The sequence below is a fragment of the Acomys minous genome, assembly GCF_964271855.1.
Source record: "Acomys minous genome assembly, chromosome: 19".
Lineage (NCBI taxonomy): Eukaryota > Metazoa > Chordata > Mammalia > Rodentia > Muridae > Acomys > Acomys minous.
The window spans coordinates 56,472,082-56,496,633 of NC_140499.1; the positions used below are offsets into that span (position 1 = coordinate 56,472,082).

Consider the following 24,552-nt stretch of genomic DNA (forward strand, 5'->3'; position numbering starts at 1 on the left):
CTTCCTGTTTGAGTATTTTACTCTAACACTGTCTATAATACATTTGCTAATTTTTGGCCTATCCATGAAGCGATGGCTCCAGTTCTAAGTACAGTGTTATAAACTCATTCTATTTCCATGCAGAGGTCCACAGGAGGAGCCTCTCTCAAGTACCCACACTGTACCATGCACTGCCAGCCACAAACTCCTGCAGACGGCTTTTATATACTCCACAGAAACACCGCAGCGGCCTTGTTTTAAAGAAAGGGAAACAAAGGCACAGAAAGCTTTAGCCGACTGTCACCAGCTGACAAGGAGATGTCAGAGTCAAGGCCAGGTAGTCCTGAGCACTAGTAAGCCTAAGCCACTGTGCCGCTCCTCTACCTTGGGGCTGGAAAGCAACATCCTGCTTCAGTCAGTCAGTCACATCCACCTGGACCACAGGCCAGCCCACGCCACAGAGCTCCCAGGAGAAAGCATCCTGGCTCTGCCTCAGTTTTTACTTTCTGCTCCCTCTTTCTCTTGTCAAGTGTCAGTAGCGTTCAGGCGATGGCTCTCACCAACTTACTACTTCACAACTCACCAGCCTTGGTCCCCACTGCTGTCCTATGACCAGGACCACAGGTGACAAAGCCAGAATGGTTATAAGTAAAAAGGACTAAACAAAAGCTCAACTCACAAGTGCTCCTTACTTTAGAGCAGCCACAGTCATTTGTTCTCGCAAAGCTACACATTTATAACTTACTAATTTGGCCAATATGCTTCAGGGGCTTTCTAACAACCATGCAACACAGATGATATCTTCATTAGACTTTCTTTTGGTTGTTTCTGCAGTGAGGGAGACCAAAGCCAGAGCATCACACAAGCTAGCCAGCACCCACTACTGAGTTAGACCCCCTTCCTCATACAGTCTTCTAATGCCTGTTTTCTTGAGAAAATAGATTTGACAGATTTGAGAGACTTAAAACACTATCTTGAGCCAGTTAATCCCAGCACTCGGGAGCCAGAAGCAGGCAGATCCCTGTGAGTTCAAGGCCAACCTGGTCTACAAAGTGAGTCCAGGACTGCCATGGCTACTTAGAGAAACCCTGCCTCGAGACAAGAACAACAACAACAACAACAACAACACACACACACACAAAATCTTGAGACACTTGTTAACCTAAGGATTCAAAGTACTTGTTGCAAATCTAATTAAAAATTCATTGATGGAAATTATAAAAATTTGAATAAGGGTTAACTAAAATTCTAGTTTTAATAAACTATTTTTTTAAAAAAACTTTTGTTACATCAGGCTGGGCATGGTGGCACATGCCTTTAATCCCAGCACTTGGGAGGCAGAGGCAGAAGGATCTCTTATGAGCTTGAGGACAGCCTGGTCAGCAAAGTAGGTTCTAGGTCAGCCAGGGCTGTTATGCAGAGAAACCCTGTCTCAAAAAATTTTTTGTTAAATTTACTGTGTGTGTGTGTGTTTATGCGTGTGTGTGTGTGTGTGTGTGTGTGTGAGAGAGAGAGAGAGAGAGAGAGAGAGAGAGAGAGAGAGAAGTGGGGTTTAGAGGGTGGCGGATAAGACAGAAGCCATGTGGATGTGAGGGTCAGAGGACAACTTTCAGGGGCCAGTTCTCTCCTTTTGCCAGTGTGGAACCCGGGAACCTATTCAGCTGGTTCGGCTTGGTAGCACATGCCTTTACCTGCTGCGTCACCTCAAGACCCAAACTTCTTTCATAATCTGAAGATGAACTAAAGAGAGACAAACATTTTAATGCATCTAATCACAGTGCAGCACCTACAAGCTAGACGTAAGCCACCATCACCATCACGGACATTGTAACTTGCAACCCAGAGCTAAGTTATACTTAGAAAAATAAGCAAACAAACAGAACAACCCCACCTGTCCTTTTATACTGAGTCAAAGTTTCTGCAACTTAACCCTGCATTTTCCCACTTTATGTCATTAGCAGCAACGTTGGGATATGTGCAGATAAATGACAGCATGCTTTTCCCCTTGTCTTAGGATAGAGGAGAAGGCAGGAAGCTGGAGGAGCGATGCTCACACCATTTACAGTCATTAATGTCTGCACACATGATGGCTTCCTCACTGCACCTCAGTCTCAGCCCTAAGCCTCTGCATCTGCAGGAAGAAGCGAAGCTCCTACCACTGTGAACTCTCCCTCTGGAACCCAAATTAAATAAGGCAAGATCAAGTCCTTCCTGTAAGTTGCTTTTGTTCATAGTATCTCATCACAGCAACAGAAAATAATATAGATGCCCAGCTGCTTTCCCCTCACTGAGCCATCTGCTATCTGAGGCTATGAGAATCTGGTGAGGAAAAACACTCAGGAGAACCAGGATGCCAAGAGCGGGTGCAGACCTTTAATATTCTAATTTAAAAATAACTTTTGGTGAGTTACAAAAGGAGTATGTGCTTCCCCGTTATAGTGAAAATGCCCCCACGAGGCACAGTGGCCCATGCCTGCAATCCCAGCACTGCAGAGGCAGACACAGGAAGATCAGAAGTTCCAGGTCATGGTTAACTACACAGCGAGTTCAACGCCACTCTAGGCCATTTTTTTTCCTTAAAAAATACAAAATAAAAAATAAATAAAATTTCAAACTGTGGAAAGGGAACAGATTCAGCCCACTCTGGCCATGAGGCCTTTGCTTAAGTATGAAGAGGGTGCCTCTGGGAGAGCACCAGTGTAGTTTGGGGTTCCAGCTGCTTGCGCTGGGGGCCATTCCTCCAGGTAAAGAGTATGTTAAAGTCTGCTAATCCAGCAGGATAATTTCCTGTTTCCAAAGGAAGTGTTGTATGCCGATGTGCTGCCACAAGTAGCCCGCACTGCCTTTCTCCAAAGTGTTGACAAGGAAAAGACCTGCCGATGTTTATGTACTGTTTTGCCCAGGGCCTGAAACACAGTGCTTGGTGTTTTATTATTACTGTTATTATTATGTTTACTATGTCTCTTCTGAAAAATCTCCAAAGCAGGCTAGAAAAGTAACATAGCCTAAGGACCCTTCTGTTTAAAAAAAAAAAAGATAATAATAATCAGGGCTCGAAAGCACAGCAGTACACATAAGTTCAATCCTCACATCAAAAAATGATAATTAAAGTAAAATCATACTATACAAAGGTACCACTGAAAATCAATACAGAGACTACAGTAAGTGTGCTGAGGGCTTTCATTACACAATCGTGTTAAAACTACACAAACGAGAACGCAATAACTAATATGACAACACATTCCATGCTGTCCATAAACATGTTTATGTGAATAAAAGTTCTTTTTACTGGCCACATGAATAAATCTTTATTTTATTTATTCATGTATTTGGTTTTTCCAGACAGGCTATGTGTAGCCTTGGCTGTCCTGAGATCTGCCTGCCGCTGCCTCCTCGAGTGCTGGGATACAGGTGTGTGCCACCACGCCAGGCTTCACATGAATAATCAGAGGGACAAAAAAAGAAAGAGTGGGGGAGGAGGGTCACTGAGAAAACAATTCGAGAAACACTGGGGACTTCACATCACACCCCACATCACTGGGATTGTGGGGACCAAGACCACAATCACCACCTACCTGGTCAGAATCTCGAAAGGGTATGTGTGGGCAAACCCCCCTGAAACCGAGATCCCCTCCACACGGCCTTTCCTCTGCTCCACAGTTCCCTAATGTACTTCTGTGCTTCCCTCTGTTGTGAGTCACAGATGCTGAGTCTATTGCAAAGCTTTTTCCCTTCTCCATTCTCTCCCAGTCCCAAAGAGGAAATAATAAGAAAATGTAAATAGTATTTAGGTGAGGCAGGCCTTAAACTCATGAGTCCAAGCTACTGGCACCCAATCTGCCACAAACCCTAATCCCCAGGCTAGCATCATACCTCTGAAGTCTACAAAGGCATGATCCAGGTCCCATCCCTAAACTAAACTCACTTCGATTGGCTTCTGCCTGGGCTTTGGGCTCAGTTCTTTTTTTTTTTTTTTTAACCTAGACTTTTGGTTTGCCCTGAGACTCAAAGAACTTGGGCTCTGGACCTCCATGCCCAGGATGCCTTCACCTGAGCCTAAGCAGGCAACTAGGGATAGGATCCCCACCAACTAAACCCCAAATGTGGTGAGTTAATGAAACCCCTTCCAAGCCACCTAAATATACTTTCTAATTAAAATGAAGCCTCACTTTACAACCCAGGTTAAATGGATTAAAAGATTAAGGACAAGAGACCAAGTGCTTTCTCCATCTCTCACAGTCCTGCCTCCAAATGCCCAGGCCTCTAATGACTAGAGTAGGCGCTGTGAAGGCACCTAATTACCCAGGAATTATACCACCCCACCCGGAACCAATTTCAGGATCAGAGATAGGCTTCTCCCCAAACACAAAGCTGCTAATTAAGTTACATGAAAGTCCAACTAACAGGCAATTTGGATGTGGCATTTATCCACCTAACAACAGATCCCAGGCTAAGGGTTCAAACTCTTGAGAGATAGCAGCTACTCACCGCGGACGTCGAGGTAACACCCTTGGGTAATTGTCACTAAAATGCATGAAAGCAGAAACTCACCTCTAGGATTCCAACATTTCCAGAAAACAACAAAAGGATCCTCAGCCAAGTCTAGGAACAGCCCACAGGATCGATCCACAGGGCCAGCAGGCCTCCACGGGCAGGTAGCTAAGGGGATGGGCTGAAGATCTCTCACTGGCACCCCTCAGCACACACAACCAACCCACAGCCTCATCTGTGGTCCTGTCTTTCTAAACTCTAGTTAAAGCAGCATGATTTGAGTTCAAGGATTTGCCTACTTGCTCTTCAAATACTTTTTCATGAATCTTCCCACGTAATTTCTCACAACTGACACACACACAGAACTCAGCGCTCACAATTTGTTGCCATTTCCTTTGCATATGCTCCTACAAATAGGCAAAGAATTTAGAAAAAAGATCCATTCACTTTTTGCCAAGAAAATCCTCAAGAATGCCTGTGCAGCTGATGTGAAACTGTGCAGCCTGGCTGTGTGAGCGTAAGCCAGTACCAAACAATTATTTCCTGTGAGCTGGGGGTGGCGGGGTGGGGTAGGGGATTCTAACAAGGTCTCATAAGTTATTGCTGCCTACAGAGTTAAACTGTGTGGTCATCCTCCAAGAACAGACACCTAGGGACAAAGGCAGAGAGCGCAGTGATGCAGCTGCCAGGCAGCTGATGCAAAGAAGGACCCCGGAGTGTCTCAGAAGAACAGAGCCCTGTCAGCACCCGAACCAAGGCTTTGATCTCCAGACCCGGATAGAATACACTGCTATTGTTCTACGCACCAGGTTGTGGGACCTTTACGTCAGCCCTAGAAAAACAAGACCCCACAGTCAAACTTGGTTCCTACTCTTACCCTACTCTACCCAGCCCCCTCAGCTGGCAAATAAACGTTCCTACAGTACTGTAGAAGGACCTCAGTGAATCCCCGCTCTATGGTTTAGCTGGGGAGTCCCCTCTCCCACATAACTACACAAGACAAGCCTTGTCCCAGTTTTATTGCTCCTCTATAGCTCCCAGCTGCCTCCTCTGGGCCCCAGCCTGCCCCAGTACCACTCAAGTTCCTCACACCCTGAGTCACTGGGTGGGGCTGGGGGGGAGGAGGGAGATGCAGATGATGGGGGAACATGGATGTCCCCTTTATAGTGTGAGTGGTTCCTGTATTGATTTGAGCCATCCCGGTTCCTCTGAGTTCTAAGAACACTTCCAACTTTTACCTAATTGATATCCTTCCCTGGCCCCATGCTCCCTAATTCATCCCCTCATCCTTGCCGCACGCCACAGGAGACAGCCTGGGCACACACATCGCCCTGAACTATGAGTGGCCACTCCCTCCCAATAACAGCCTTTTTGTAATCGGGCCAGTGCTTTCTGCCGGATACACCTCCTTTATAATAAGTGGACTGCTTGAGAGAGGTTCCCAGCTCTGAGCTGGAAGCTACAGGGCCGTAGCCTAACCCCCTGCTCACCAGTATGCCAAGGCATGCTGAACACCAGGCTCACTCAAGGCTCACCACTGGCACAACTGGAGACCATACGACGAGAACATGTACGCACTCTTGATCTGGTAAAACCCCGGGCCAGTGATGACAGGCAAGCCTGAATAACAACCGCCATCCCCCAATTCCTACCTACCGCTTGACCCTGCGAGATCACCTCTGCTTCTCATTATTTAATTGTCAACAAAAGTAAGTTTGAAATGCGATGCCTTAGATGTCTCACCCTGGACCAACACGCTTCAAGCTGGAGCCTGCATCAGAATCACCCAGAGGGCTCCTTACCACAGATGGCTGGGCCTCTCCCCCGGAGCTTCTGACTCAGTAGACCTGGGTGGGGTCTGAGAACTCAGCTGTCTAGCAAGTTCCCAGGTAATGCTGAGTCGGTGGCTCCCTCCACACTTGGCCCCAGTCCCTCCCTTGGTGAGGCAGCGCTGCTGCCAGCTTCCTACTGCCCAGGCCCCTGGCCCAACTTAGGCAAAGCCCTGGTAGTGGCCAGTGACCACAACACCCTTGTGATTAAACCCCGCTTTGAGGTAAATCAAGCAGTTTCCCCACCGCCTAGGCCTGTAAGGAGGCATGATGGGCACAGATCCATCTGTGACCTCGGAGATACAAGGAGAAATGCCTAAGGGTGCTAATGAGAAAGAGGCGCCAGATGGAGGTTATTTTAACCTGCCCTTCCGGATGAGGCCTGCAAACTTGAGTCTACTGAGCACAGCAAAACCAGCAGGTAGAAAGAAACCTGCTGAGTGAACCAACCCAGAGCCACCCTGCCCTGGCTTCTGGTTAGGTGACATGATGCTTCCTTTATTGTTGGAGCTCGTTGAGTCAGGGTTTTCTGTTCCTTGCTGCTGAAAATAACCATAAAGCAAAGCAAGCCAACAGGACAACTCATCCGCATGCACCACGGTGGCATGCGGTTTGCACAGTCCTGGTGTGCCACTATGCATGTTTAAATTTTCCAGATTATTTCAAAAGGACACAGCAGAATGTTCATGGAGGATTCCAGTTTAGCAAGACTGTAAAACTAAAGTTCAGATCCAGCACGTGTTAAAAGATCCTCCTCTGAGACGATCGGAAGAGAAGGCTCATACTTTCCAGGGGTTTTTCTAGAACTATCTGAAGAACAAAACCACTTCCACAACTCAATCCCACAGGAGCAAACTGTCAGTATATCCAAGTGGGAAGATGCTTCCCGACCTATTTTCCTTTGCATTCAACACCAGAGCAGACAAGTATGCACAGAAAGAGAACACTTGTATAATTCTGTGCTTTCGTAGCTCTGTAACCTTATTTTACAATTGTGAACATCTTTCCTCATCTATAAAATAATATCACCACATATCCACCTGGCTACCTGGACAGCTGTTTAACGGCAATGCAGACTGACTTTCCAAGTTGAGTCAGTAGTGTAGGAAGAATGACAAGAGCTATCTACTACACACACTGCATCTGGTCTATTCAGAGACCACACATGATGGCGGAGCTGTCACTAAAGCTGTCACACTCTGCCGACTACCTGCAACTGCAGTGGTGGCACCTTAGAGCATCTCACGAGGGCCCATCAGCTCCCTGCAAGAGAACAGTCTGGCAGCAGCACATCACACAGAGCCATTCTCTCTGAACAAAACACAAAGATGAGAGAGAGGTGAAAAGCAGGAAAGGCTCTAAACAGACTGAAGGAGGTTCACCGCAGAGAAGGGGACAGCAAGAAGTAGGTACAACCACCTTCTCCAAAATAGGAACGATCTGTAACTAAAATTTCTCAATAATTTTTTCTTAGTTTTATGTGTATGGCTGTCTTGTCTCCATGTGTCTGTGCACAAGTGGTTGCCTGGTACCTGCAGAGGCAAGAAGAAGGGCCCGGGGTCCACTGGAACTGGACTTAAAGATAATTCTAAGACACCGTATGGGTCCTCGGAATCAAACCCAGGTCCTCAGGAGGAGCAGCCAGAGCTCTTAACCACAGCATCTGTGAAATACTGTCTAGACTACCACAGCAATTATTTGTGACAACATTCTTCTCCTATGGCGTATGTTTGTGGTGGGGGCCGGGGTGGGGTTGGGGGACAGACACTACTGCTCTAGACTCAAATTTCACATGTGCAAAACTCTGAGCAGCAAACTAATAATTTGATGACAATTCATTTAAAAGAGTAACGAGCTCCCAGGAGCCCCCATTATCTTAATGCTGGTGTTCCTAGACAGAGAATACTGCCTTGGGAAATTATTTTAAGTACAGAAATCCCAGGCTGTGCTACTATCTTAAGCAAAAGCAACCTAGAACACCCTTGCAGAATTAATCAGTGCTGCCGCTGTGATGTCATCAGCGGTGCATCCGCGGTGCCTTCAGTCCTCACAGCCCCTTGGACCCCATAACATGATGTACAGCCATTCAGATGCCCACTGCATAACAGCAGCCCGGTACCCAGAGCATCACATCAGTCCAGCCCTTCCCAGAGATGAGATTTCCCGAAGACATTGACACCCGGGTTCCCAAGGCTTAAACCCCAGTGTCTGCCTGACTCCCAGCTGGGCCCTGGCTCTTGCCTCAGAGGCACTTGGCAGAGGCTCTCCCTTCCATGGGCATGTCTTCCTGGGCTGTGCCTCTCTCTCGGCCTGGCTCTCGCTGCAGAGTGCCCATCTGCTAAATGGGCTCCGTAAAGTGGTTTTGCAGCTGAACACTGTGTCCTGTGGTAATAAATAACCAGCCTGCCACAGAGGCGCAAATGGAACACCCTTTAGTCTTGAGATAAATCACCTCTCTAAAGGCCTGGGGAGGAAGGGGCAGTCTGTCTCTGACTGGACTTGGACAGCTCACCACCACATCTACACGAACCCAACCGCTTATACCACAGTCCCACTTGCTCGGTCCAGGGGCGACTGACATCCAATGAAGTGGCTTGCTTATTTTTATTATAGACTACGCTTAATTCTTTAAGGATTAAAAAATTATGACATGGCAAATGCATACCAAACTAGCCACTGCAAGAATCTGTGGAAAGATGTATTTAAATAGCTCAAAACAGCAAATGAAGGGCTGCTGGTTCCAGCATATTGTTTTAGTAATTTATTTCAATTAAAGCTGAATAATTATATAAATGATGAAAACGCTGCTAAAAATTACACAACATAAATTTTAAAAATATTTGAAAAGGTTTTGCGCTTAGAGAATAGTTTTAATAAATGCCACGAACCCTGTTAAAAGCCTGTACTGTATTAAGAAAACCTAAATTACAAGGCTGATTGGAGTCAAAGGAAATCCTCATATTTATCAAAGCCATGATGACCATAGCTAAATTCATTCATTTTGCACCAGTCTCTGTGCCCTGACCCTAGAGAAAGCAACAAGGACCCTGACATTGACAGAGACCTGGTGGACAGTCTCTTGAAATATATGACATTTGCAGTAGCTCAATTTAAAGTCACAACCTGTGCCACTGATATAACACCTGTGGCTTTAACAGCAATGACTGAGGCTTAGGCGTGAAGAATACATTAAACACATGGAACCGAGCTAAAAGACTAATAGTAAAAAGCATGATCACGCAGGACTGCATCTAGCAGCCTCTCCTTGGGTGAGTTACTGAGCCTGGAACTGAAGAATCAACAGGAGTATCAGACTGGACCTCGGGTACCACAAAGGTAATTTCCACAAGGAGCAAGCATCCTGGTCTAATACTAGTGTCAGCATGCTATATACAGCAGGGTTCCGGAAGGCAACCAGAGTGAAGGGAGGAAGGGAGGGAGGAGGAACGGAGGGAGGGAAGGAGGAAGGAAGGAAGGAAGGAAGGAAGGAAGGAAGGAAATTGCAGAGAGGACACATAGCCATGTGGCTGAAAGGAAATAAGAACATCAGGGAAAGATGGAAAAGACAGACAAGATCCTCAACCACAAATGACTTTCTGTGCCTGTGCCATGCATGGGAGTCTACACTCTACCCAGCAGTAATTGGCCGAAAAAAGGCTGATCGCAAGAGGGAGCCAATACATCACTGGGATGGGAAGACCTGGCTGAAGAGAGACAGCAGAATCCCTGAAGTGGAGCCATACATCCAAGACTGCTGGTCCTGAGAGGGAAGGAAAGGAGTAAAAGAAGCCGTCCTCCCTCCCTCCCTTCTGCCCATCCTCCCTCCCAACTGTCCTCCCTCCCGTCCATCCTCCCTCCCATCCGTCACCCTGTGCCTTGCTGTCTATAGCATGCTGACATTACCATTAGGCCAGGGTGTTCTTTTCACCCAGGGCCTGAAGCTGGAGGAAGAGCCAAAGGAGAAGCCCAGGAGCTCAGTTCCGGACACACTAGCTTTGAAGCACCTAAAGACTACAGAGAGCTATCAGTGGACACTAGGTGAGACTTCTGGGCAGAAGGTACAATCTGTTTGCCATATATACATATACCTGTGTGCACATGTGTGTATGTGCGTTCATGCGTGTGTGTGTGTGTGTGTGTGTGTGTGTGTGTGTGTGTGTGTGTGTGCGCACATGCGCACGCATGCATGTATATTAGAACAAGGCAAAGGCTTAATGGCTGGGGTGAAACTTGGTGACAATGTAAGCATTTAAGGAACACAAGGTGGGTGGGGGAGCGATCGAGAAAGAGGGAAGGAGAGAAAGTGGGAGAGAGATTGGAAATTGTCTTTTCTCATAGAGAAGAAATACAAAAGGACGGCAGGGGAGGTCACCTAAGGAGATGTCAGAGCAGGAGGAAAGGAATGCCCACAACGGAACCCTGGGTAACAAGTAAGACTCAAATGGCTAACCTTTTTCCAGCTCTCTGAAGGTGAACAGAGAGCAGTGAAAAGCAGCTCCCTTTCCAGCAGGCCTTGGGGCTGAGGGATCTCCTCCAGACTCAAAGAAAACGTCCCTAAAGATGCAGTCGCTTCTGCCAACGACTGCACATCTCAGCTGTGGAGAGGTCAGCAGGAGTCTTCTGGTGTCCGACTCTCAGGATCCACCTTTAACTGACTGACTCTAAACTCTTTCAGCAGAGCGAACAGCTCAGTGGTAGAGCACAGCCATCCACAGACACAGTCTCCAGGCAGGAAGTGCATGTGATTTCTATAATCATTTTTAAACTAAAATAACAACATTATTCATTCTTTAGCAATTCTTAAACAGTTCGGCTCCTATCAAATACTACTGTGCTCCAAAAAGGCTTGTTGGGGAGACGTGCACTTAGGGAGCCAGTCCAGCTTCCCAGAGTGCATCCACTCAGGTGAGCGCTGCGGTCAACTCTGTCAGGAATGTCCCAGAGCACTCTTTACTTCTGGGCACGGAGTAGATTGCTGCTGCTATCCGAGAAACCCCCAGGAGAAAAGGAGGGAAGGGGAGGGGAGAAGGGAGAAAGGTTTCAGATAGTGCTCTCCTGGCGTGCCACCAAACACAATTACAGAGCTTCCACGGAAGATGAAGTCAAGATAACACAAACAAAGTCTTCACCGCGGCCCAATTACACTGACGGCTTCCTCAGCTGCAGCGTGAGGTAACAGGCAAGCTGCTCTGGGGGCCTCACACCCCAGAATGAGCAAGGCCCTGGTCAGGCCCCGCGTCAGGCAGCCTTGGCGGTGCAGCACCTAGATTCTCTCTAGTGATGCGTGGCGCTGCCAACCACGCCCTCTCATGAAGCAGACTGGCTTATTTTCTCTAGTCTCAAGCTGTCCTAATAGTAGCTACTCCAGGGTATCTAGACAGAAATGGATGGTTTTGTTGAACTGATAGTGACAGCTTAATTGACTCCAAGCCCATCTGTCACTAAAAGTTGGTACTGCGGTGCAGTTCTTAAAAGTGATAAAAAAAAAAAAGCTATTAAAAGGTGTAAAGTGATACTAATAACTTCATAGTTATGATTAAGGATGAGTGGCATTAAAACAGAAGGGAAACCCGGTGCTGGGCTGTACCCCGGAGCATGAATACTCACATGAGTTACTAAATAAGTGAGTGAGAAGAGGCAAATCCACACACGAAGAATTCCAAACAACCTGATCTGGTGTAGCACAATTCTATGTAATAAATTCGCCTCAAAGAATGTGGTATGAAAAGAGGCGGTGCGGTGAGAAGAGCTTGCAGCAGGGAACCCTGACAGACAACAGGACCTGGGGATCCAAGCCAGAACGACACGAGAGAGTGGTGCCACATGTGCCCTTCTGTGATGTGACAGGACAGCAGGGCAGCTTGTCTTTGTGGCCTTCCTCCCTGACACTCCAGCCGATTCAACCATGAGAAAAAATTATCAGACAAACAGAAATTCAAGGACATTATACAAAAAATACCTGACCCCTCAAAAGACCAGCAAAACTTAGAAAACTCTGACAAACTGAGGACCAGCCATGCCCAAGGAGACATGGCAACCAAAACTAAGCACGGGCTCCCGGGACCTGAAGCCGAGGAACCCCAGCTCACACTCAGAAGCAGAGAGGCCCTTCAGCAGGTGAGGAACAGCGCTGATGACTCAGCCCTGAAAAGGATATTAGGAAAACACTAATGACAACCAAATAAAGTCCAGAACTTGGTTCATAGTAAGATACCAGTGTTGGCTTCAGTCATAAATGTTCCTGAGTATTAGAAGATGTTAACAGTGACAACAGGGGAGCCTGGGTAATAATTATGGAAGCCTTCTCTCTGTGTCTCTGTAACCTTCTTGTGAATCTTTCATCTATTCAAAAGCAAGTCTCTGTGTATTTTAATTTCGGCTTTGGTTCTATAGGATGTGGCTCTATGTAATTCATGAGATCCTCAGGGAAGGAGCCAAGGATGACCTCGAATTCCTGATCCTCCTGTTTCTACCGCTCAAGTGCCAGGGTCATAGGCAAATGCTCCCATGCCCAATTCACATATTTATTTTAAAGTCACAGGATAGTAAACTGGTATGAAGAAACTTTTAAAAAATCAACTGAACAATGACAATTCTGCAGTTGATAGTCAATAAACAGTTCATAAATGGGTGGGCGACTAATTCAGCCATCACATGACACTGCACTGAGGTAATTCTGACAACTCCAGAATCTGCATTTCTAGAAATGGATACTAACAGGAGCCTTCTACCGGCGTCATAATAATCACCACACATCAGGGAAAAAAAAAATCTCAAGCCCAAAAAGCCGAACAAAGAACATGAACAAAAGAAAAACAGGCAGAAAGTGGGTTAAAAGCAAAGCAGCTGGGGACAAAAATAACAGTGAAATATTGGAATAAGTGGCCCCAGCAAAATGAAGTCCAGGCTGATCCAACTGTAAGCCACAAGCTACTGAGCCTGAAGGCAGAGGCTGACACTGAAGGGGAAGGTGTTCTGGAGAAAACAGACATTCTAAAGCTGTGAGGTCTGTACAACTGGGAACACGCTACAACTTTAAATGGGTAAGCCATACAGAAAATGAACTACAGCTCAATAAAGTCATTACCAACAAGTGTAGGGAGCAACCATTGTTTTCCTGATTTTGTTTTGCTTTGCTTTGAGATACAGTCTTCTCTCTATGTGGCCCTGGCTGGCCTTGAACTCAGAGAGACTGGCTTGCCACTGGCTCCCAAGTGCTAGGAGGTAGCAAGCATTTTTTAAAAGAAACAAAAGAAACAGAAAATGGAGCACCCTGCAAGCAATAAATGTGAATACTACACTTAGTGAAACTAATTCACTCTTTATAAGCAAATATACAGACTATATGCACATTATGAGTGCACATACTGATATATACATACATGTGCCATCCAATACCTTTAAGCCAATAGAAAACTGACAAGAGGGCTTGCCAAATGGCTCAGCAGGTAAAAGCCTTTGCTTTCATTCATGACAACTTGAGTTCAATCCCCAGCCCCCACACAGTGGCAGCAGAGAACATACTCTCATGTCCTCCTCGTCCTCCATGAACATTCCACAGTGCGTGGGCGCACGCTGTCTGTCTATCTCACGCACACAATTAATGAATAAATGTGACAAATGTGACTTGTAGAAAGAAAACCGACAGAGAGAAACTGCCCAAGCTGGGTGTGACGGTGCACACGTCTAAGTCCAGCATCCAGTGTGCAGAGGCACGCGCAGTAGGAGGCCAGCTACAGAGCAAGGTCTGGACTGCCCAGACGACATGAGATCCTGTCTCCAGAAGGACAGACTAAAACTAGTCCTAATTAGGAAGAAAAGGGTGGTGTGTGTAACATGCACACGGTCCAGGGTTTCATCTTCAGCAATACACTAAACTAAATAGATAAATAAAAATTAAAACACACACACAATGGTAGGGAAAAGAACCTAATTGGGTTGGGGGGTTGTTTGAGACAGGCTCTCTCTATGTAGCCCTGGCTGTCCTGATAGTTGCTCTGTAGACCAGGCTAGCCTCAAACTCAGAGATCTGCCTGCCTCTGCCTCCTGAATGCAGGGATTAAAGGCATGCCCCACCACTACCCAGCTACCGAGCCAGCATTCTTATCACTGACTGCCACACTATACACAACACAAGGTCTTGTTTGGTGTGTTCTGTTCAGCACTGAGCACAGAGTGTGACCTCAACAGATGTTTCTGAACAAGAAAGAAAGTATAAATATACCACGGGTAAACAAGGGAACATTGACAACAGTTTTCTATACCATTTTAAAACAAAACCAGAACAATGACTGGAGAATGTATACTACATGGAGGTCAAAGAGGTCAGAGAAAGGTACATTATAGATAATATTAAACACATATACAGAGACACTTCCAGGGAGGGCAGGGTGCCTGGCGGGCAGTGGCCTGCTCCCACTCTCCTTACCTCTGTCCTTGAGGGGGCTCCTCCATATCCTCTTCAGAATCACCCTGTGGTAAAAGAACATCCATTAACAACCGTTTCAAAGAAACGCAATCACCAACAGTAGGATGGTGAGCTGCAGTGACCGGCACAACAGTCAACAGAGAGTTACAGTGGTAGTGTGCTGGACACTGCTGGCGTGGATCGGTGGTTACAAGTGCTCACCGCTCTTCCAGGGGGGCCAACTTTGGTGCCCAGCACCCATGTCCGACAACTCACAAGAACCTGTAACTCTACCTCCTGGGAATCAAATGCCCTCTCCTGGCCTATGATGGCACCACACATACTCACATACAGACACACAGACACAAACAAAAATAAAATCCTTTTTTAAAAAAATGATGTTATAATGGCAATACAAAGCCATAAACTGACAAACGGTGGTCTCCTACTTAAGTAAGTTAAGTAAATAACCTACTGGTCTAAAACACAGTTTTTAAGGCCAGCATAGTATACATAGTGAATTTGAGGCCAGCAAGACTGCATAGTGAGACCTTGTCTCCAGAACAAATAAATAATAATTAGTAATTTCACTGAAGACAAAAGACATTGTTTAGCTCAGAATGCTGTTAATGAATATGTGATGTACTTTGACATCAATAAAAAGGCTGCTAATTTTGTAAACTAAGTAAACACCATTCTTAAAAGTTTTTCCATGTATGTCAGGAGGAAAAGGCAACTGAAACATCTGCAGGGCGGACACTGAACAAAGGCAAGGCCAGCTAAGCAGCCAGTGTCCCCCCCAGGCTCCCTGCAGTGGCATTATCCTTCCTTGGAGCTTTAGGCGCCCCGACTTACTAGCTCCTCCTTTCTGGCCTAGTGCAGCTGATCCTCTACCCCCCAGCCCCACCTAGGTATTGCTTCTTAGTCCTGGGTCCTCTGCACTACAATGTCAGCATGTTGGGTCTGGAGGGATGGCTCAGTGGTCAAGAGCCATTACTGTTTTTCCAGAGAACCCAGCACCGGCACGAGGCAGCTCATAACCACCTGCAACTTCTGGCCTCCCGGATCTCATCAGGTAAAAGTAAATAAAGCCTTTAAAACAAGTGCAGCAGCATGTTAACCCACACTGAAATCACAAGGCCAAGACTGCTTGTCAAGAGGTGCTGCCCCACCTCTCCCTCAGTCACTCTGCAGACATTGCGCCCATGCCCATCTGTCTCCAAGGCCAAGTCTCCAAGCTCCTAGGCAAGCTTTGCTCTGCACTGCACCAAGCTAGCAGCCAGTCACAACAGTGACTCTGCCAGCATGTCACACTGCTTACTACTTCCACAGTCTCATGCTCCACTCCCCAGCGAACACAGACAGGCCAGTGTCAGAAGTGCCTGCAGAGAAGCTTCTGGGTTTTTTTTTTAAACCAGCCCCCCTTCTGCTGAGGACACCATCACAATGCTTGACCCCTAGATAAACCCTTTACTGCTCCCCTCCCTCCATCTCCAACAAGAAATCTAGATCTGTCCATCCTCTACCCTGTCCACCGGGCCACCATCAATGTAACGGGCCTGCACTACCATACCATTACAGGGCTTGTTGCTATGCTATGGAGCTTGACTCCATTCTATTCTGCAAACACCAACACAATCAATACCAATCTTCCCCCACATCACTCCTAGCCACGCCCCCCACAGTAGACCCCCCTCTTCAGAGTCCCTGCTCAGTACCCTACAAGGAGCCTGAGGATGACTGACCCAAAAGCTGTGGCAAGAAGGTGGGGAGTTTCCAGACTAGTCTGGGCTAACAGTGAGACCCTGTTAAACGGAAAATGCTCCCAGAGCTCCCTAGTGTTCCTGAGATACACTCCAAGCACTTTCAGGAAGGATCCACCCAGCACAGCACTGACCCTGACACACCCATCCCCCATCCCCCCCCCTCCAGATTAGCAGGCTCTTGGTTGCAATTTAAAATGTCACAGTAGAAACTGAACTACATTGTCCACCATGTAATACTCAGGGTTGGGCCCCTTCTGGCCTTATGCCTTAAGTGAGCCTTCTGGGGGACACTGCCTTCCTCTCCGTTCTTAGTTTCAGCACTTGAAGACTGACCCAGGCATTACTAGCTTTATCTGCTCAGTAAAACCAAGCCCTCAAAGAACAAGATCAAATCCTCTTTATTCCTACCTGCTCCGGTGCCCCAGGGCCCTTGCACCAGCTATCTCAATCCCAGGCTGCTTGCAAGGGCCAGCTCACGTATCTTTTCAAAAAATACACGAACCTCTTCAAGCAAAGCAAACATCCCCATCACTGCCTCTTCCCGTCTGCATACAACACACATGCTCTTCAAACAGACTGCATCACCACCACGAGCTTCTTCTGCGTCTCACTCATCATCCATATGCCCCATTCGGAGGCCACGGGCGTCAGGGGCAGATCTTTCGGTTTACTGCATCACCACCAGCACCTGAAACAGCGCTCGGCCAGCAGGCACAGTACAACCCAGCTGTCTGTGAGATTCTAATAGCTCTCGGGGTCTCTGAGAACTTCTAAGCAACATTCTCCAGCTCACAGTAGAACAAGTTATTTCCCTCCAACACAGGCACTTTGCCACTACTACCACAGTGCTGGTCACCACAGTGCTGGTCTGGTGGCACTGAAATACAGCGTCACAACCAAAAGCGCAGGCTTTAGAGCTAAACATGTCCCAGGTTCAAATCCTCCCCTGCTACTCCCTCACTGCAGCTATAAATCCAGGCAAAACTCTTTACACTCTACAGGGTATGGTTTTGAGTGAACAACACATGGTGCTTAAATGATGCTGACAGTTCTCAAACCACGTTAGTCATTATTTTTCAGTGTTGTCGAGGCCAAAAATAAACCTCTCTGACAAAAAGTTTTCCAAATGCTGGTTAATGATTCACCGATCGGAGTTGCATGCTATTACCTAACACTATACCTGGGATTAAACAAACAAACAAACACGTGTTCACCGTGCCGTTTCTGGTTTCATTTTCTGCCAATTTCTATTATCCACCCCCTCAGAATTAAGAGGCTGGGGGGTGGGGGTGGGGTGGATCAACAAGACATGGTATTTTTAAAGACAAAGTTTTATTCTTTATCCCTAACTTACGGACATTCACTTGTGTGGTGCCAATGACTACATGGGTGGGCATCACAACCCCAAGCCAGGCCCACCAAGGCCCATGCCAGCCTAACCATCTCCATCTCCACTCTGCACAGTCATGAGTAAATCCGTGAAGGCTAGGGGGACTCTTGCTGAAATCAGCACCAAATGTGGTTCTCACAACAGCAGGCCAGTGAACGCTTAGGCATTTCATCTGCCATCTTCAGGACTGAGTATCTTCAGCAACAAAAAAGAAGCGGGGCCAGATATGACAACTGCCTCTCCTCCAAAGGCTCCAGGGGTGACGACTGAATGCCCACTACATAGGAAATACTGTGGCCATAGCAGAACCCTCGAACCTCAGCAATCAGACCATGGCACAAATGGTTATCAAACCACCACAAGAATTCAGAAAGGAGGAGATGATGGCCACCATACAGCAATCCAAGCCTCACAAAGGACCCAGCCATGAGGTGCCTGTGTGCCATGGCTCACACCACAGACAACATATTGGACTCAGTGGGCCCAGAACCAGGCTAGTGGGTGAGTCCCAGAGGAGAGGAGAAAGAGACAAGGTCAGACTGCAGGAGGCCCAAAGGCCAGAGCAGGGTAAGGGACTTCACCCTCCATTACATGGATTAGTAAGGTGTACAAAGCCTGTCACCTTCCACAAAGGCAGCTACCACTAGGCAGCTAATGAGAAGCCCAGACCTGTGTGGTCTCTGGACCATCAACACCACTTTGGATTCAGTGTGCTGGACAGTAAGGGGGCAGGCAGACCTGTAAGTCTAACATTAAAACCAAATGGGTTTCTCTTTCCTCTCATTATGAGTGATAAATAAATTTTTGTGTTCCTATACCAAATAATTTCCTCACAGGAGACTACATAACAAAAATATATAAATAGGGCTGGGAGATCTAATTCGTTGCTATCATTTGTCTAACATGCACAAGGCTCTGGATCCCACACACACACACACACACCATTAGTATCAGTTTCACCACACAGCCTATCATACTGAGTTATCTGCGTTGGTTCAGCCCCTTCAGCAAGGGAAAGTGTTTATGTTTTCCATGACCAAGCTTATGAGTTGGCTGAGAAACCACCAAGATGACAAGCAAGCTGGAACTCCTCTGAAATCAGTGTGAAAAACACCCGACTCTACAGATGAGAAACCTGGTAACAAAAAAAGAGAGGTATGCTGGGCCAGATACAGACCAGTGACCAGAACACGTGTTTAGCACATGGAAGGTCCTGGGTTCAATCTTTTTTAGTTTTAAAGATTTATTTATTATTTATACAGTATTCTACACACATGTGTGCCTGCCCACCACAAGAAGGCACCAGATCTTATTACAGGTGGTTGTGAGCCACCATGTGGTTGCTAGGAATTGAACTCGGGACCTTCGAAAGAGCAGCTGGTGCTCTTAAACCTCTGAGCCATCTCTCCAGCCCCTAGGTTCAATCTTTAGCAACAAATAAAAGGATGAGTTTAACAGTTTGAGTGGGACTTACCAGAATTCATACCTAGACACTTAAAGAGACAAAGAGGATCTGGCAGCTTGTAACATTTCGTCTGTTTGGTTGATTTGATTTGTTTTTTGTTGATTAGTTGGGGTTTTTTGGGGGGGACAGGATTTCTCTGTGAAGCCCCCACTGTCCTGGAACTCCCTCTGTAGGTCAGGCTGGCCCTAAACTGATAGAGAGCTGCCTGCCTCTGCCTCCCAAGAGCTAGGATTAAAGGCCTGCGCCACCTCTGGCTGACTTCATTTTTTTTTCTTTTATGAATGATAAGTAAGAACTTCTTTATCACTTAAGAGTCTCATTTAAAAACAAAACAAAACAAAAAAACTTCCAAATAAGTAACTGTGTAAATAATCAATATTGGGCAAATCTATTGTTCATTGAACATGATATCTTGACGTTCCTATTTCAAACCTTTCGTCTACAACTTTTAGGTTCCAAAGCCATTTTCTAGTCTTCCTGAATGGAAGGTATAAAATGTACATGACACAATAAGTATTCTCCACAGACTCTTGTGACATCCACAAGAAAACCTTTTGAAAATAATTCTAAGTTCCTTGAAAGAACTCCTTTAGAACAGTCTGTATCTAAGGCACATACACACACCTTCCTCCCTGCCCAGGCAGCATGTGCGCAGTGGGACAGTATCTAAAGGGCATGCATACAGAGATGCTATGTGCAGAAAACTATTGTGAGCTCTAGTTTCACTTTCGCCACAGCACTGGCTAGAATACCTTGGCTATCAGTCTCTATGGCAAGACTTCTGGAACGACACATTCTCAACCCTAACCATTTTTTTTTTAATCAGAACAAACCACACTATGCAAGTAAGTAAAATCAAGCCAGAAACTAGCCATTTTATAAAATAACTTTTGAGCCTATAAACGAAGTAATTAGCGTCACCATAGGCCTTGACATTTCCACTCCTGAGCACAAACAATGTATCTTTCACAGAGGCAGAAACAGGTATTGTCTATAATTTATTTTCCTGTTTGTGTTGGCCTCCGCATCACTACCCTGTTCAGACATAAAGGCTTCAGTTGAACCCAAATGTGAATTCTGCTGCCCTAGATACTTTGAGACACTCTCATTTGGTAAAACTGGTGGTTGGATCAAGGTCCAATGGAAGACATGCGTTCCTATAGCTCCAGCTAATGCAGGAATGAAACAGAGAGGATGGCCCAAGTGGAGGAATCTGAGGCAACGCGACAAGAACTTATTTTAAACCAACAACAAGCTCACAGAGTGGGGAGAGGGACAACAAAAGGATGGCGGTGAAGGTGTCACTGGCATCCAAGGAGTAGGGACCAGGAATGGCATTTGGCATACTACAGGCACAGGGCACAGTGGAGAAATCCTCTGGGTCAAAGGTCACTCATGCCTCAACTGTTGAGCAGCTGATATTCACAAATATGACTATTTAAAGTAAACACACCAAGTGCCAAGTATAGGGTCTAGTTACAGATGATTCAGACTTTGTTGGTTTTGTTTTGTTTTGCTGTTTTAGTTTTTGTTTTTAACTTCCTCTCTTTTCAAACACAGATGTATTATTTAGGACCAAGGATTAAAAATCCACGTGGGATACACTTTTAGGAGAAAGGCTGCTTCTCAGCTTCTCCTGCAGCCTGTCAGCCTTCAGGAAAGAGCTGGGAAATTATCTTCTAAATAATAAATAAATAAATAAATAAATAAATCACCTCTCTGCCTGTAAGCTGCTATTCATTAGCTCTGGTCAAAATGAATACTCCACATATCTCGAGGCCAGCCCTTAAGCAGAGGAACGGCAGGCCTGGGACTGCAGGCAAGGCAGACTTCAACAGCTTGATTTTAATGCTGCCACCAGCCCAGGCAGGGAAGTAATAAACACTTTGAAATGTACTACAGGCAAGCTAATGTTCTCTTACCATTCAACACAGACACCCCCCCCCCAAAAAATGCATTTTGAGTCTCTATTGCGATGCTGTTGAAAAACAGTCATGCAAATTATGTTTAAATGGGTACCTTTTGCAAGTCAATGAAACATTCAATTGAAGACAAAAGCTTTGGTGCCACTTCCGTTGCAGCCCGAAGCCCTCTATGCTACGGATTCCCAATAAAACGTTAGCAATTATTTTTCCACATGTAATCATTATATCATCGCGGGGAAGGGGGGGGGGTGAAAAACTAGAAATTCAGGTTCTTAAGTGGGTGTATTCTAACAGGAATTAAAGACACTTGGAGAGAATCCAAGATTACACTCCTTTAAAGTCACTTCTTCATCCCAAAGCTACTTAGGCTAATAGCAAGTACCGCTCACTAACATTTATGAAATCAATATTCCCATTGTCCCTCCAGCCACTTGCCATCCACACCACACCCGAATGCTTAGAGACAGCAGTGTAGACCCACAAACAAGTCCTCCGCCCACCCTGGACCACTAGCAAGCCAAGGAACCCGCCACTAGCCAGGCGCAAGGCTGTGCGACACACAACGCTGCTGCTGCGGTGGCCTGAGCACCCACCTTCTGAACTTGCGGCGGGCCTGACTCACACACCCTGTCACATGGCGCGGGAGGAGGCCGAAGGGCCACCGTTGCCAGGTGTTCAGGCTCCGCACGACCGTTTATTTGCCTTGCAAAGTGACCGGAGTGCTCCTGTGCCACTAGGGGAAGGCCGGCAACCTCCAGGCCTCTCCTCCCTAGCACACCCGCCCTGTCACCTGGTCCTCCTCACCTGAGTGGGCAGCAGGAGTTCCCCTTCTTCTGCCTGCCACAGCTCCACCACGTTCGGCAAGGGCTCAATCGCTGCAAGGACACCAAAAAACACACCGCATTTGTAATGCACGGAAAAGAAACGCTTCCTGTTTCCTTCCCCGTCCCCCGTGCCACCCGCCTGCCCCCAAACAAGTCTCCTTCTCCTCTCACAGGGGGAGGCAACCGGAGGGGTGAACCGAGGATGCAAATACAATGCCCAGCCGGCGGCCCTAGGGTCGCTCGAAGAGGAGAGGGCGTGAGGGCTTGGTCCCGACCACGGGGCGAGGCCGCCGCACCAGGCACAGCGACCCCCGGGCCACCGGGCTGGGGGAAACAAAGCTGCAGGAAGCCGGGCGCGGCGAGGCACCCGCGCGCCACACAAAGCGGGGGATGCGCCCGGGGCGCAGGGGCCCGCGCACAAAGGCTCCGGGGCGCGCGCGGCTAGCGGTCCCCGAGCCCCCACGCTGCCCGCTCCTGGCCCGGCCTAGGGCCGCCGAGAGGGACGCTGCGGTCGCTGGGCTGCAGCAACCGGTCTTCCCCAGCCTCTCGGGTCCCCTTCCTCCGCAAACGCTCACAGATTTCAACAGTTCCCTTAAAGAAAGGGGGGGGCGGGGCGGCGGGGACAGCCAGCCCCGACGACGGGCTGACCTTGTCCCTGAGCCCCTCCCGGACGGCAGCAGGACAGCAGGACCTGGAAGACGCCCAGCAGAAGGTTCACGGCAGCGGCCGTGCGGCGGTAGGCGCCGGACTGCGGGCGCCGGAGCCCCGCCATGCTGGTGCTCGCCGCGCTCGCAGCGATCTCCTTCTCTCGCTTGCTGGCGCCGCGGCCGCCTAGCCGCGCCCCGGACCCGCCCCCGCGCCCCGGCCCCGCCCCCCGCTGTTGGCCCCGCCCCCGCAGCTGTTGGCCTGCTGCTCAGCGCCGGCGCACCGCTTGCCCCCGGAGCGCGTGTGCTCCGCAGATAGAAGGGGATGGAACGCGGCGCCGAGCGGAGGGACGAGGACAATGCGAACGCTCTCGGCGCGCCGCACGTGCCCGAGGGCCTCCCCAGCAGCTCCACTCGAGGGGCCGGGACTCGCGGCCCACGAGGAGAGGGTGTTCTCGTGAACTTTCAAGGGGTTCTCTTTGTTGGTGACACCCGGGCTGCAGTGAGGGGTGGGGGGCAGTAGCGCCGGGGGGAGGGCGGGGGGGGAGGGGTCCTGGCAATGAATCGTAGCCCAGAGCGAGGCCTTGAACAGGATATTAGCGGAAATAATGCTGTGGTTGTCAGGAAACGCGAGTGCAGCCACATAGCTACTGCCAGTTATACAGTAAGGATATCCGGTGGCTGCGAGGTCTGTAATTTAGAATAAAAAGCTCTCCCAACACCCCGGGAGGCTGACCTCAGCGCCGCGTGGCGGTAATGCGCTCCGCGCCCTCTGTGGAGACTGTCCAAGTCGTGACAGGTGGGAGAGCTTCGTCGTAGATTAGACCCTGCAGATGTACCCACCTTCAGAATCAGTCTGCAAAAGTAAGCCAGCCCCTTACTAAACGGAGTTGAAATGCAGGGCTTGGTCGCCTGCCGGTTTCCAAATTTAATTAGTAGTGTGAGTCTTACCTGGAAATGTATTTTTTTTTTTGGCCTGTTTTTTTTTTTTAAGTTGATTTGCTGTGTGCAGCAGACGTAGCTCATATGAAATTCAGAGAGTGTGAGCTGCAGGAAGTGATGGTGCACACCTGTCTGCTTACATTGATCGTCTGTTTAATTGTTTCTGGAGCCTTCCAGTCTAGACTATGGAAAAAAACATGGGCACATAGCAGGTCAGATAAACTGAATGACGGATGCTCTCTTGGTAATACAAGGCTGTGGACCCAATCTTGCTGTCTGGACCTAACTCTGACTGAGGTTAAACTACCTGATTTCTTTGCTATACTTGACATCTGATAAAAGCAAATGTCCACATGAAAAAGTCACTTTGCTTTGCCCAACTTGAGCAAATCCAATTTCCTAATTTTTTTTTTTTTGATTGTCTGGGAACGTCCCTAGCAAAGATCCCCTGTGACCCTCTTTATTTCACTTCTCTGTTTATATTTGTCCCTTAGACTCTGACATTCCCTCACTGTGTTAAAGAGCGTCAAAAACAAAACAAAATAACACAAAAAATAAAAGGACATGAACTGAGCTGAAGGTGTTCCTGGTTAGCAGAGGGGAGGCTCTGGGTTTAAGTCACACACAGCACCATAAAGCCAACACTTACATAGCCCACATTAGGTGTTCTCAGTTTGTTTCTAATGGGAAGTTCCCTTACAGGCCTATTTATTTACTATACATTAATCTTAAATGTTCTCATACTGCGAAAACAGTAAGCATTGTCAGTTGACAGGTTTAATTTAAAAGTCATGATGTAAAACTCCACCGATTTTTAAGTTATTTTACCTTTTTTTACTAGTGAAGTCCCACGCTAGCAATGAGAATTACGTAAAAGGCTGAGAATATTG

At 47.5% G+C, this 24,552-nt stretch overlaps 1 protein-coding gene across 4 annotated transcripts in view; it reads right to left on the reverse strand.

Moving 5' to 3' along the window:
• Window positions 1-22,908, reverse strand: part of TMEM131L (transmembrane 131 like) — a 134,379-nt gene extending 111,471 nt beyond the window's left edge. For 2 of the 4 annotated variants that reach the window (XM_084768806.1, XM_084768805.1), the window contains exons 1-3: window positions 22,725-22,908; window positions 22,057-22,127; window positions 14,728-14,771 (exon numbers count right to left, since the gene is read on the reverse strand). In XM_084768806.1, the coding sequence (XP_084624932.1) occupies window positions 14,728-14,771; window positions 22,057-22,127; window positions 22,725-22,848 (239 nt within the window). In that variant the 5' untranslated portion in view covers window positions 22,849-22,908. The remainder of the gene's footprint in view (window positions 1-14,727; window positions 14,772-22,056; window positions 22,128-22,724) is intronic. The other 2 variants (XM_084768807.1, XM_084768804.1) reach the window with 1 other exon arrangement.
• Between the last annotated feature and the right edge of the window lie 1,644 nt (window positions 22,909-24,552).